Source organism: Stylophora pistillata, chromosome 7 (genome assembly GCF_964205215.1).
Source record: "Stylophora pistillata chromosome 7, jaStyPist1.2, whole genome shotgun sequence".
NCBI lineage: Eukaryota > Metazoa > Cnidaria > Anthozoa > Scleractinia > Pocilloporidae > Stylophora > Stylophora pistillata.
The window spans coordinates 672542-687384 of NC_142525.1; the positions used below are offsets into that span (position 1 = coordinate 672542).

The following is a 14843-nucleotide window of genomic DNA, read 5'->3' on the forward strand; positions in this document are numbered from 1 at the left end:
TCTTGTGTTCACGCCTGCCACTTCCACGAAACACATCGCCACGCGGCTAAAATGGATTCCCGCGTGCTCTAGACAGTCCCAGGGGAGTTGGGGGATAGCCGCGCACCTCCTGCAAGTCACGGGAGGCGTGGTGGCACGCCTCCGAGGGAGAGGGAGTGCACTATGAGGCACATGTGCTAAAGAAGGCGGTGAGCCTTGTAGTCACGCTTGCCACTTCCACGAAACGCATGACAACGCCTCCAAAATGAAATCCCAGGTGCACTAGACCCAGGGGAACCTCGGCAATAGACGTGCAACTCCGGGAAATCACGGGCGACGGAGTGGCTTGCGTGAGAGTGGGAGGCTGTGCAAGAGGAAAAGGTGAGTCTTGTACTCACGCCTGCTACTTCCACGAAACACATCACCAAGCGGCCAAAACGGATTCCCGGGTGCACTAGATAGTCCCAGGGGAGTTGGAGAGTAGGCGCGCACCTCCTGCCAAATTACGTGAGCCGTAGTGGCACGCCTGCCAGTGAGAGGCTGTGCACTTTGAGGCACATGTGCTAAAGAAGGCGGTGAGTCTTGTACTCACGCCTGCCACTTCCACAAAACACATCACCACGCGGCTAAAATGGATTCCCGCGTGCACTAGGTAGTCCCAGGGGAGTTGGGGGGTAGGCGCGCACCTCCTGCAAGTCACGCGAGCTGTGGTGGCACGCCTCCGAGTGAGAGTCTGTGCACTATGAGGCACATGTGCTAAAGAAGGCGGTGATCCTTGTACTCACGCCTGCCACTTCCATCAAACCCATGACAACGCCTCCAAAATGAAATCAGAGGTGCACTAGACCCAGGGGAACCTCGGCAAGGGACGTGCAGCTCCGGAAAATCTCGGGCGACGGAGTGGCATGCGTGAGAGTGGGAGGTTGTGCAAGAGGAAGGGGTGAGCCTTGTACTCACGCCTGCTACTTCCACGAAACACATCACCACGCGGCCAAAACGGATTTCCGGGTATACAAGATAGTCCCAGGGGACTTGGAGAGTAGGCGCGCACCTCTTGCCAAATCACGGGAGCCGTAGTTGCACGCCTGCCAGTGAGAGGCTGTGCACTGTAAGGCACATGTCCTAAAGAAGGCGGTGAGCCTTTTACTCACGCCTGCCACTTCCACGAAACGCATGACAACGCCTCCAAAATGAAATCCAAGGTGCACTAGACCCAGGGGAACCTCGGCAATAGACGCGCAATTCCGGGAAATCGCGGGCGACGGAGTGGCATGCCACGATGGTCGGTTGCTAGGGAATTTTTCTCCAGGACGCTACTTTGATCACGTGATCATGCGTCATTTCGGCGATGGCTTCTCCAGACTTAATAAGATGTAAATTATGTACATAAATCGCTGCGTGTAGAGTGCGCTCATTTCATGCCCATTGCCTTTGATAACACGTATGCATACATTATAATACTTTAATTTTCCGAAAACTGCAAGGGAGGTGTGTTCCGGCTTTTTGTACTCGAAATATAGGCTGGTATATCCCACTCACTAAAAAGCTAAAAAAACCTTTAGGGGTGGTTTTACAGAGCACATACAGTCATGAATCTGTATTATAACTACCTCTGAAGTATTGTCATGACAAAAATAAAGATTTGAGTTTAAAACTTTATGTATATTCTCTCTATTCGGTTCACACGAACACGAAAAAGCCTGTGGGACCCCTGTCTGAGAGAGATTTTGCTTATTATTATGCAATATATCCCACAAACCCTTGGCATCGTAAACTCAGAATGTAAATTGACGTAATGGCGTCGAAATGTGGCGAAGAAGAAGAGGAAAGCAGGTATGTAGAACGAGTTTAAACCCCCATTTTGAAAAACAGTTTTCACCGTCCGCCATTTTGAAATTCGCGACATAATCCTTTTTATACCAAAACTGTTTCTGTTTGTTCTAGAGTCGATAAACTGTGCTCGAAGAGCAGAAAGTGCAGTAAAAGCAATTATCACTCTGGCAGGTGCGATTCGAAGAGAGCGGTTGTGAACCCATTTTGGAACCGTTCTCCGATACAGGTGGGAAATGCGATCAAGAGAGAAGCTAGAGATGCTGCTGAAGCTATCACAAATGATTGTGATCGGAAGAAAATTCGTGTAGAGGAAAGGGAGGCTAGTGTTCATGCTAGAGAATCAGAACTAATAGAGAAGGAGAGAAAGATACATGAAGTAGAAGAGCGAGCTAATGCAACAAGACTTGAATCAGGTTGAATTTGACTTCGTGTTCTAAATTTAGATACATCAGTGCATACATCCTTAAACATCTGTTTGTGCCTCCACTCAATAAACATGTATATCAGCATCCCTTTCTATTGTCGATCCACATGTATTCTTATAGCAGACATTTCCGCTTGGTGGCTTAAAATATTGTGTCATATAAGTTAAGTAAGCTCATTATCATATGCGACAAACATAAGCTTACATAGTTTTATTTTCTATGTTTTAGAGGAAGTAGAAAGGCGGAAGGAGGCGATTGAGGAGGAGCTTAGAGAGCTGGAGGGGAGGTTAGACAGTATTGTGAAAGAGTATGAGAAAGTTAAGACACTTTTGGAACAAAGGCATCATGCCAAGGCACGTAGAAAGAGTAGTGCAACTACATTTGAAATGGTTAACAACCCTAAATCAAGCACACGATATAGACGGCGACAGGAAACTAGGAATATCCTAGAATTTATTCATGGTGGGGAGCAGGGTGCAATTTATGGTGCTTGGGATTTTATTGCATCATGTGCAAAAAAAGAGATCATGGAAAAATTAATAACTTGTTATAAAAGGGGTCGGTTTTTACAGGGTGTGTTTGGGAAGGCAATGAAAGAGTATGGAACCAGTGAAGAAGCCTTAAAGCAGGCTGTTTCTATAAAGTATCAAGCATTTTTGTCTAGGAGAAAGTTTCAACTAATCTGTAAAACCCAAAGTTCTGTGTTTAATGCTGAAGAAGATGTTTGGTTACCCAGGAATGTTAAGTGTGCAGGTGTGAATGTTACTATTCCTCGTATAGCATCAGATGAGAAAATAGACAAGTTTGTAAAGAGTTTAGATATAGGGCATGTATGTGCAATTCCCAATTACTCTGGTGTATCTAGAACTGTCACTGGTTTAGTTTTCATGATACTTGATTTGCATTTGCGTTTACCTTATTTGAGGAACCAGCTCATCTGGTTTAATGAAAATACCAATCATTTTATTGTACAGTTTTCTGATGATGGTGCCCCAGAAACTAGTGATCTGAGTATGTCTATTGGGTCATTAACTGTTTGGAATTTTGGGGATCATGTTAGGAGTAGGGATTTTCAATATCTTTTGCATTGCCTAAGTGTAAATGAAAAAGACAGGGTAATGGAAGACCTTTGGAAACAACACACAGAGGAAATGTTAATGCTAGAGGGTAATGTGTTAACTATTTGTGGTGAGCAGTGTACCTTAGAGTTTCAACCTAGTGCTGATCAGTCTTGGCAAAGTTGGGCTAATGGCGAGTTAAATCAGGCTGCTACTTACCCTTCCCCTTATGCATTTGTTCACAAAGGTAGTTTGGGTACTATGGGGGCATGTATAGGACATTCATTCTCAGATACCTGGAAACCACCCTCCATGGAGAAGAGGAAAGCAGATCTTTTAAAACTAAACCAGTATCGAGATTCACTAAGCAAGTCTCTTAGTCAAGCCAAGAAGCATGAAAAAGAATTATCTTTCATGGCAGAGAATGGAATTAGACAAGTTGTTTATCCCAGGATTGGTGAGTTTGCAGATCGTCAAAGACCAGAGCCAGTGCATAGTGAGATTAATGCTTGGCAGCATCTGCTAAATGTTATCTACCGTGAAGCTTTACAAAGAGATTTGATTGAGGACTTTTTAGAGGTTCTGAGTTCACCTTTACACGTTCAGGATAGTCCTCGGGAGAGAAAAACAGCTTCATCTATATTGTCAAGTTACCCCGAGGGTGCTGGAGATAGAGTTAGGCAGTCAGAACTAGTTAGAGAGCAACATAAGGTATTTCAGCAAGCAATAGGTAGTACTGCAGCAAGTGGCAGTGTCAGAGGTAATTCAGATAGGAAAGGCTGTCAGTTAGCATTTCTTTCAAGAAAGATTAGGGAACACTACAATGACAAAGACAAAAGGAGCAACAATATCGCTACAAGGTTGATAGGTGAACAAGCTGTTTCATTAGCCAGGTATTCATTTAGATTAATTGATGCCCTCCGCACGAATGATGAGTCTGGTCCTCAGAGGGTTAAGCGCCTGGCCCTTGGTAAAGCAGCTCAGTATCTCCGAGACTCTGGGATGCTCTTCAGCAAGGTTGAGGCAAATTCAGTTGGAATGAATCAACTAAAGCACTCTTGCACCATGTACTTCAACCTTATCTCTCTCTTCTTCCCAGATGCTGTTAACTTAACAGTTTGGACAATTGGCTATGCCATACCCTACCATACAGAATTGCTCTACAGACAGTACAAGGTTGGTTATGGTATTATTTCTTTGCAGGCAAAGGAATCAAAGCATTCAGGTGTGAAGCAGGACCTAAATTTAACCAATAGGTCTCGCTCAACAAGCAATGTAGGTAAGTGGTGGCAGCTAATGCGCACTAATTATGTCAGGGCATTTTATTTGCCTGAACATCAGCCTGTGCCGTCTACCTACATATCCCACTTTGAGTCTCGACTTCCACCTCACTGCAAGGATACCCTTAACTTCTGTGAGTGTGGACGATCACGAGATGAAGCTTCCCTTTGTTCATTTTGTGAGGAGTCTAAAGATATTGTAAGGTGTGCCCAAGAAATGAAGTTAGATGAAAACCTTATAGCTATCTTTAAGCCAATCAGGTGTGAAACATGTGAAATGAGATTCCCAGATGTGGTCCTCCTTGAGTCTCATCAAAAGGTTGCACACTCGTCAAGAGAACAACTGGCTAGGCCATCTAGTAAGATTAACCCTCAAATGATGAATGTCAAGGAACTGAAAGAAGAACTACGTGTAAGAGGAGCATCGTTAACTGGGGATAAAGCTCATCTTATTAGAAGATTGGAAGGGCTTCTTGCAGCAGAAGTTAGTTAGACATTCATCATTCCATAAATGTCCCTTTTTAGAACAAAAAAAAAAAATGAGGGGACTTCAAGGAGAAAATCACAAAGCCTAGTTCTAAATCATTCATATTATTGTTTTCATTATTATAATGAATATTATGTCATTGATCCAAATTTTATAAAAATAGTGTATGTATATATGTGACAACTCTAACATAGGAGCTTAAATAAAGTGAATTGATGAGTTCCGGGAAAAAATTAAAGCTGGATCTGTCCATCTCAACACAACTGCTGTAATTAAGTATCAAATTTGGAAAAAATATGTTTCATAAGATCATGATTTTGCAGCTCTAGTCTTAATATGATATTCATGTATGTACTTTCTTGAAAGTGTCAATAGTGACATGAGTCACAGGGCCCCAAATGTTACCTTTGTGAACAAAAAAAGTAATATTATTGATTTAAGGCACTTAACAAAGAAGTCATTTCCTGGTGTTGCTGATAATAAGTGCATTAAGAAATAATCCCATACAAAATATTGAAAAGATACTGAACATTACCCACCCTTACAACACAATACAAAACCAACAGCGTTTTCTAAAGCATCAAGAACAGCCTGATTTTGCTCTCCTGACAGTGCTACTTCATGCCACTCTAGTTATTTAAACCCTCTAAGTCTCAATATCCACATGCAAATTCTCCTCACTGATATCCATACATTTCCTTAGTTGTAACTGAGTGAAATTGGTGAAATATCAAAGCATTTTCCCTAAGGGGATTTTTTTAATTCCCTTAACCTTTTCTCTTGCTAATGTACTGGCAATTTTGATAAAATACTGACAATTTTATAGTATCTATCACCATCATTAGGTTTTTTTTTTCTTTCTTTTTATTAAGAAATTTGAATAGATATTTGAACTTACAAGCCTAATAAATTAGTGACATAAACCAGTGATCAATACATGTTGTGGTTCAATTTTGTCCTTGCTTTCAATTTTATCTTCCTTTCGTCCAAAACTCGTTACCATACATTACCATACCACAAGACTAAGTAAAATTAAGATTGAACCAAAGAACCAAAACAATATTATTACTTCACAACGTAATACAAGCGAAATAAACAAGATTTAATTTGCTGAAAAAAAATGCAGACCTATTCAATGTTCATAAGTTTTTGTATTTGATTATCAATAGCAAAATCCTCCTCGTTGTACCTTTGAATAAAAGCAGAAAGGGTCAAACGATTTGTTGTGATATTGTAGCGTAGTGTAATGGGAGTATTCTTTGTAACAACTACAGAAGATCGCCCTGCATAGTGATATTTCCCGTCTGTCTGCTTTTTGAATTTCCTCTTGTGTAAATAGTTTTGCCCAGAGAATCGAGAAGGACAAAATATTTTTCTGGCGGAGGCCTGCTTTTTAATCAAAATTTCCACTTTCTTCCCTTTCCCTGATAAATCAACTTCACAGCCATATCCTCGAGCAAGAGTCATGATGTGTCTGAATACCATCCAAGGGATAAAAAGAGTTGTTGGATTGGTGAGCCCAGTTGCCTTTGAGTGAGTTTGCTTGTGCTTCAAGCTTTCCCCTAATTCCCGCAAATATGAATCGACGAGAGGTCCAGAAAGTTCGAGTTTATTTCCACACACCTCCTCGTGAAGAGAATCCATCTCCCCCATTCCATAGTTTGGCTTGTTTTTAGCCTTTCTCAAGGACTTTATCCATACTTTTTCCACGGAAAATTTCATTTCTACAGTACTGGTGTTCCAAAATAGGTCTTCTCGCTCCGATCTATCGTTTTTAGCCCTTAAATCTAATTGCACAAGCTCCCCTTGGTCCGCCATATTTTTTACGTGTGTTTTTCAAGACAGGTACTGGGGGTAAACCGCTGTCAATAGATGAGCCCGCACAAACGGGAGAAAACTCCTTAGTTACCGACCATCGTGTGCGTGAGAGTGGGAGGCTGTGCAAGAGGAAGGGGTGAGCCTTGTACTCACGCCTGCTACTTCCACGAAACACATCACCACGCGGCCAAAACGGATTTCCGGGTGCACTAGATAGTCCCAGGGGAGTTGGAGAGTAGGCGCGCACCTCCTGCCAAATCACGGGAGCCGTAGTGGCACGCCTGCCAGTGAAAGGCTGTGCACTGTGAGGCACATGTGCTAAGGAAGGCGGTGAGTCTTGTACTCACGCCTGCCACTTCCACGAAACACATCGCCACGCGGCTAAAATGGATTCCCGCGTGCTCTAGACAGTCCCAGGGGAGTTGGGGGATAGGCGCGCACCTTCTGCAAGTCACGGGAGGCTTGGTGGCACGCCTCCGAGTGAGAGGCTGTGCACTATGAGGCACAAGTGCTAAAGAAGGCGGTGAGCCTTGTACTCACGCCTGCCACTTCCACGAAACGCATGACAACGCCTCCAAAATATAATCCCAGGTGCACTAGACCCAGGGGAACCTCGGCAATAGACGCGCAACTCCGCGAAATCACGGGCGACGGAGTGGCATGCGTGAGACTGGGAGGCTGTGCAAGAGGAAGGGGTGAGCCTTGTACTCACGCCTGCTACTTCCACGAAACACATCACCACGCGGCCAAAACGGATTCCCGGGTGCACTAGATATTCCCAAGGGAGTTGGAGAGTAGGCGCGCACCTCCTGCAAATCACGTGAGCCGTAGTGGCACGCCTGCCAGTGAGAGGCTGTGCACTGTGAGGCACATGTGCTAAAGAAGGCGGTGGGTCTTGTACTCACGCCTGCCACTTCCACTAAACACATCACCACGCTGCTAAAATGGATTCCCGCGTGCACTAGATAGTCCCAGGGGAGTTGGGGGATAAGCGCGCACCTTCTGCAAGTCACGGGAGGCTTGGTGGCACGCCTCCGAGTGAGAGGCTGTGCACTCTAAGGCACATGTGCTAAAGAAGGCGGTGAGCCTTGTACTCAGGCCTGCCACTTCCACGAAACGCATAACAACGCGTCCAAAATGAAATCCCAGGTGCACTAGACCCAGGGGAACCTCGGCAATAGACGCGCAACTCCGGGAAATCACGGGCGACGGAGTGGCATGCGTGAGACCAGGAGGCTGTGCAAGAGGAAGGGGTGAGCCTTGTACTCACGCCTGCTACTTCCACGAAACACATCACCACGCGGCCAAAACGGATTCCCGGGTGCACTAGATAGTCCCAGGGGACTTGGAAAGTAGGCGCGCACCTCTTGCTAAATCACGGGAGCCGTAGTGGCACGCCTGCCAGTGAGAGGCTGTGCACTGTGAGGCACATGTCCAAAAGAAGGCGGTGAGCCTTGTACTCACGCCTGCCACTTCCACGAAACACATCACCACGCGATTAAAATGGATTCCCGCGTGCACTAGATAGTCCCAGGGGAGTTGGGGGATAGGCGCGCACCTCCTGCAAGTCACGGGAGCCGTGGTGGCACGCCTGCAAGTGAGAGGCTATGCACTATGAGGCACATGTGCTAAAGAAGGAGGTGAGCCTTGTACTTACGCCTGCCACTTCCACGAAACGCATGAGAACGCCACCAAAATGAAATCCCAGGTGCACTAGACCCAGGGGAACCTCGACAATAGACGCGCAACTCCGGGAAATCACGGGCGACGGAGTGGCATGCGTGAGAGTTACAGGCTGTGCAAGAGGAAGGGGTGAGCCTTGTACTCACGCCTGCTACTTCCACGAAACACATTACCACGCGGCCAAAACGGATTCACGGGTGCACTAGATAGTCCCAGGGGAATTGGAGAGTAGGCGCGCACCTTCTGCCAAATCACGGCAGCCGAAGTGGCACCCCTGCCAGTGAGAGGCTGTGCACTTTAAGGCACATGTGCTAAAGAAGGTTGTGAGTCTTGTACTCACGCCTGCCACTTCCACGAAACACATCACCACGCGGCCAGAGGTTGTTGCCGGGTGCACTAGATAGTCCCAGGGGAATTGGGGAGTAGGCCCGCACGTCCTGCAAATCACGGAAGCCGTAGTGGCACGCCTGGGAGTGAGAGGCTGTGCACTATCAGGCACATGTGCTAAAGAAGGCGGTGAGCCCTGTAGTCACGCCTGCCACTTCTACGAAACGCATGACAACGCCACAAAAATGAAATCCCAGGTGCACTAGACCCAGGGGAACCTCGGCAATAGACGCGCAACTCCGGGAAGTCACAAGCGACGGAGTGGCATGCGTGAGAGTTAGAAACTGTATAAGAGGAAGGGGTAAACCTTGTACTCACGCCTGCTACTTCCACGAAACGCATGACAACGCCACCAAAATGAAATCCCAGGTGCACTAGACCCAGGGGAACCTCGGCGATAGACGCGCAACTCCGGGAAATCACGGGCGACGGAGTGGCATGCGTGAGAGTGAGAGGCTGGGCAAGAGGAAGGGGTGAGCCTTGTACTCACGCCTGCTACTTCCACGAAACACATCACCACGCGGCTAAAATGGATTCCCGCGTGCACTAGATAGTCCCAGGGGAGTTGGGGGGTAGGCGCACACCTCCTGCAAGTCACGGGAGCCGTGGTGGCACGCCTGCGAGTGAGAGGCTGTGGACTATGAGGCACATGTGCTAAAAAAGGCGGTGAGCCTTGTACTCACGCCTGCCACTTCCACGAAACGCATGACTACGCCACCAAAATAAAATACCAGGTGCACTAGACCTAGGGGAAACTCAACAATAGACGCGAAGCTTTGAAAAATCACGGGCGACGGAGTGGCATGCGTGAGAGTGAGAGGCAGTGCAAGAGGAAGGGGTGAGCCTTGTACTCACGCCTGCTACTTCCACGAAACACATCACCACGTGGCCAAAATGGATTCCCGGTTGCACTAGATAGTCCCAGGGGAGTTGGAGAGTAGGCGCGCACCTCCTGCCAAATCACGGGAGCCGTAGTGGCACGCCTGCGAGTGAGAGGCTGTGCACTATGAGGCAAATGTGCTAAAGAAGGCGGTGAGCCTTGTACTCACGCCTGCCACTTCCACGAAACGCATGACAACGCCACCAAAATGAAATCCCAGGTGCACTAGACCAAGGGGAACCTCGGCAATAGACGCGCAGCTCCGGGAAATCACGGGCGACGGAGTGGCATGCGTGAGAGTGAGAGGCTGGGCAAGGGGAAGGGGTCAGCCTTGTACTCACGCCTACTACTTCCACGAAACACATCACCACGCGGCTAAAATGGATTCCCGCGTGCATTAGATAGTCCCAGGGGAGTTAGGGGGTACGCGCACACTTCTTGCAAGTCACAGGAGCCGTGGTGGCACGCCTGCGAGTAAGAGGCTGTGCACTATGAGGCACATGTGCTAAAGAAAGCGGTGAGCCTTGTACTCACGCCTGCCACTACCACGAAACGCATGACTACGCCACCAAAATGAAATCCCACGTGCACTAGACCTAGGGCAACCTCGGCAATACAAGCAAAGCTCCGAAAAATCACGGGCGACGGAGTGGCATCCGTGAGAGTGAGAGGCTGTGCAAGAGGAAGGGGTAAGCCTTGTACTCACCCCTGCTACTTCCAGGAAACACATCACCACGCGGCCAAAACGGATTCCTGGGTGCACTAGATAGTCCCAGGGGAATCGGAGAGTAGGCGCGCACCTCCTGCCAAATCACGGGAGTTGTAGTGGCACGCCTGTCAGTGAGAGGCTGTACACTGTGAGGCACATGTGCTAAAGAAGGCGGTGAGTCTTGTACTCACGCCTGCCACTTCCACGAAACACATCACCACGTGGCCAGAACTTATTCCTGGGTGCACTAGATAGTCCCAGGGGAGTTGGGGAGTAGGCCCGCACTTCCTGCAAATCACGGGAGCCGTAGTGGCACGCCTGCGAGTGAGAGGTTGTGCACTTTGAGGCACATGTGCTAAAGAAGGCGGTGAGCCTTGTACTTACGCCTGCCACTTCCACGAAACGCATGACAACGCCACCAAAACGGAATCCCAGGTGCACTAGACCCAGGCGAGCCTCGGCAATAGACGCGCAACTCCGGGAAATCGCGAGCAACGGAGTGGCATGCGTGAGAGTGAGAGGCTGTGCAAGAGGAAGAGGTCAGCCTTGTATTCACGCCTACTACTTCCACGAAACACAACACCACGCGGCTAAAATGGAATCCCGCGTGCACTAGATAGTCCCAGGGGAGTTGGGGGGTAGGTGCGCACCTCCTGCAAGTCACAGGCGCCATGGTGGCACGCCTGCGAGTGACAGGCTGTGCACTATGAGGCAAATGTGCTAAAGAAGGCGGTGAGTCTAGTACTCAAGCCTGCCACTTCCACGAAACGCATGACAACGCCACCAAAATGAAATCCCAGGTGCAACAGACCCAGGGAAACCTCGGCAATAGACGCGCAACTCCAGGAAATCACGGGCGACGGAGTGGCATGCGTGAGACTAAGAGGCTGTGCAAGAGGAAGGGGTAAGCCTTGTAGTCACGCCTGCTACTTCTACGAAACACATCACCACGCGGCCAAAACGAATTCCCGGGTGCACTAGATAGTCCCAGGGGAGTTAGAGAGTAGGCGCGCACCTCCTGCCAAATCACGGGAGCCGTAGTGGAACGCCTGCCAGTGAGAGGCTGTGCACTGTGAGGCACATGTGCTAAAGAAGACGGTGAGTCTTGTACTCACGCCTGCCACTTCAACAAAACACATCACCACGCGGCCAGAACTTGTTCCGGGGTGCACTAGATAGTCCCAGGAAAATTGAGGACTAGGCCCGCACTTCCTGCACATCACGGGAGCCGTAGTGGCACGCCTGCGAGTCAGAGGCTGTGCAGTATGAGGCACATGTGCTAAAGAAGGCGGTGGGCCTTGTACTCACGCCTGCCACTTCCATGAATCGCATGACAACGCCACCAAAATGAAATCCCAGGTGCACTAGACCCAGGGGAACCTCGGCAATAGACGCGCAACTCCGGGAAATCACGGGTGAAGGAGTGGCATGCGTGAGAGTGAGAGGCTGTGCAAGAGGAAGGGGTGAGCCTTTTACTTACGCCTGCCACTTCCACGAAACACATCACCACGCGGCTAAAATGGACTCCCGCGTGCACTAGATAGTCCCAGGGGAGTTGGGGGGTACGCGCACACTTCCTGCAAGTCACAGGAGCCGTTATGGCACCCCTGCGAGTGAGAGGCTGTGCACTATGAGGTACATGTGCTAAAGAAGGGGGTGAGCCTTGTACTCACGTCTGCCACTTCCACGAAACGCATGACTACGCCACCAAAATGAAATCCCAGGTGCACTAGACCTAGGGGAACCTCGGCAATAGAGTCGAAGCTCCGAAAAATCACGGGCGACGGAGTGGCATGCGTGAGAGTGAGAGGCTGTGCAAGAGGAGGGAGGGAGCTTTGTACTCACCCCTGCTACTTCCAGGAAGCACATCACTACGCGGCCAAAACGGATTCACGGGTGCACTAGATAGTCCCAGGGGAGTTAAGAGGTAGGCGCGCATCTCCTGCCAAATCACGGGAGCCGTGGTGGCACGCCTTCGAGTGAGAAGCTGTGCACTATAAGGCACATGTGCTAAAGAAGGCGGTGAGTCTTGTACTCAAGCCTGCCACTTCCACACAACGCATGAGAACGCCACCAAAATGCCACGCGGCCGTGCCTTTTGTTTGAGACGCGCGCTTTGTGCGCCGTGGTACCCATGTGACAGGTCTACAAGCTCAGTGAGTTTCAGCTTCTCTGCCCACGGATCCCATCTTTGCCAGGGGCCTGAACATGCCACCAGCGCGCGTTTTCTTCAACTTTGCAGGCATGCCACGCCGCCCTGCCTTTTGTTTGAGACGCGCGCTTTGTGCGCCGTGGTACCCATGCGACTGGTCTACAAGCTCAGTGAGTTTCAGTTTCTCTGCCCACGGATCCGATCTTTGCCAGGGGCCTGAACATGCCACCAGCGCGCGTTTTCTCGGATTTTGCAGGCATGCCACGCCGCCGTGCCTTTTGTTTGAGACGCGCGCTTTGTGCGCCGTGGTACCCATGCGACTGGTCTACAAGCTCAGTGAGTTTCAGCTTCTCTGCCCACGGATCCGATCTTTGCCAGCGGCCTGAACATGCCACCAGCGCGCGTTTTCTCGGACTTTGCAGGCATGCCACGCCACCGTGCCTTTTGTTTGAGACGCGCGCTTTGTGCGCCGTGCTAGCCATGCGACTGGACTACAAGCTCCGTGAGTTTTAGCTTCCCTGCCCACGTATCGGATCTTTGCCAGGGGCCTGAGCATGCCACCAGCGCGCGTTTTCTCGGACTTTGCAGGCATGCCACGCCGCCCTGCCTTTTGTTTGAGACGCGCGCTTTGCGCGCCGTTGTAGCCATGCTACTGGACTACAAGCTCAGTGAGTTTTAGCTTCCCTGCCTAGGTATCGGATCTTTGCCAGGGGCCTGAACATGCCACCAGCGCGCGTTCTCTCGGACTTTGCAGGCATGCCACGCCGCCCTGCCTTTTGTTTGAGACGCGCGCTTTGCGCGCCGTGGTAGCCATGCGACTGGACTACAAGCTCAGTGAGTTTCAGCTTCCCTGCACACGTATCGGATCTTTGCCAGGGGCCTGAACATGCCACAAGCTCTCCTTTTCTCGGACTTTGCAGGCATGCCACGCCGCCCTGCCTTTTGTTTGAGACGCGCGCTTTGCGCGCCGTGGTAGCCATGCCACTGGACTAGTAGCTCAGTGAGTTTCAGCTTCCCTGCCCACGTATCGGATCTTTGCCAGGGGCCTGAACATGCCACCAGCGCGCGTTTTCTCGGACTTTGGAGGCATGCCACGCCACCCTTCCTTTTGTTTGAGACGCGCGCTTTGCGCGCCGTGATAGCCATGTCACTGGACTAGAAGCTCAGTGAGTTTCAGCTTCCCTGCCCACGTATCGGATCTTTGCCAGGGGCCTGAACATGCCACCAGCGCGCGTTTTCTCGGATTCTGCTGGCATGCCACGCGGCCGTGCCCATTGTTTGAGACGCGCGCTTTGCGCGCCGTGGTACCCATGCGACTAGTCTACAAGCTCAGTGAGTTTCGGCTTCCCTGCCAACGTATCCGATCTTTACCAGGGGTCTCAACATGCCACCAGCGCGCGTTTTCTCGGATTTTGCAGGCATGCCACGCGGCCGTGCCCATTGTTTGAGACGCGCGCTTTGCACGCCGTGGTACCCATTCGACTGGACTACAAGCTCAGTGACTTTCGGCTTCCCTGCTTACCTATCCGATCTTTGCCAGGGGTCTCAACATGCCACCAGCGCGCGTTTTCTCGGATTTTGCGGGCATGCCACGCGGCCGTGCCCATTGTTTGAGACGCGCGCTTTGCGCGCCGTGGTACCCATGCGACTGGTCTACAAGCTCAGTGAGTTTTAGCTTCCCTGCCCACGTATCCGATCTTCGCCAGGGGTCTCAACATGCCACCAGCGCGGATTTTCTCGGATTTTGCTGGCATGCCACGCGGCCGTGCCCATTGTTTGAGACGCGCGCTTTGCGCGCCGTGGTATCCATGCGACTGGTCTACAAGCTCAGTGAGTTTTGGCTTCCCTGCCCACGTATCCGAACTTTGCCAGGGGTCTCAACATGCCACCAGCACGCGTTTTCTCGGATTTTGCAGGCATGCCACGCGGCCGTGCCCATTGTTTGAGACGCGCGCTTTGCACGCCGTGGTACCCATGCAACTGGACTACAAGCTCAGTGACTTTCGGCTTCCCTGCCCACCTATCCGATCTTTGCCAGGGGTCTCAACATGCCACCAGCGCGCGTTTTCTCGGATTTTGCGGGCATGCCACGCGGCCGTGCCCATTGTTTGAGACGCGCGCTTTGCGCGCCGTGGTACTCATGCGACTGGTC

The 14843-nt window shown here is 50.1% G+C and overlaps 1 protein-coding gene across 1 annotated transcript; it reads left to right on the forward strand.

The window, feature by feature from the left end:
• Positions 1–1388: 1388 nt before the first annotated feature.
• On the forward strand, positions 1389–5992 carry LOC148726048 (uncharacterized). The gene is made up of 3 exons (XM_088728839.1): positions 1389–1812; positions 1924–2225; positions 2466–5992. Exons 1-3 carry the CDS (start codon positions 1775–1777, stop codon positions 5066–5068), a joined length of 2943 nt encoding a protein of 980 aa, XP_088584965.1. The 5' UTR covers positions 1389–1774; the 3' UTR covers positions 5069–5992.
• The last annotated feature ends 8851 nt before the right edge of the window (positions 5993–14843 follow it).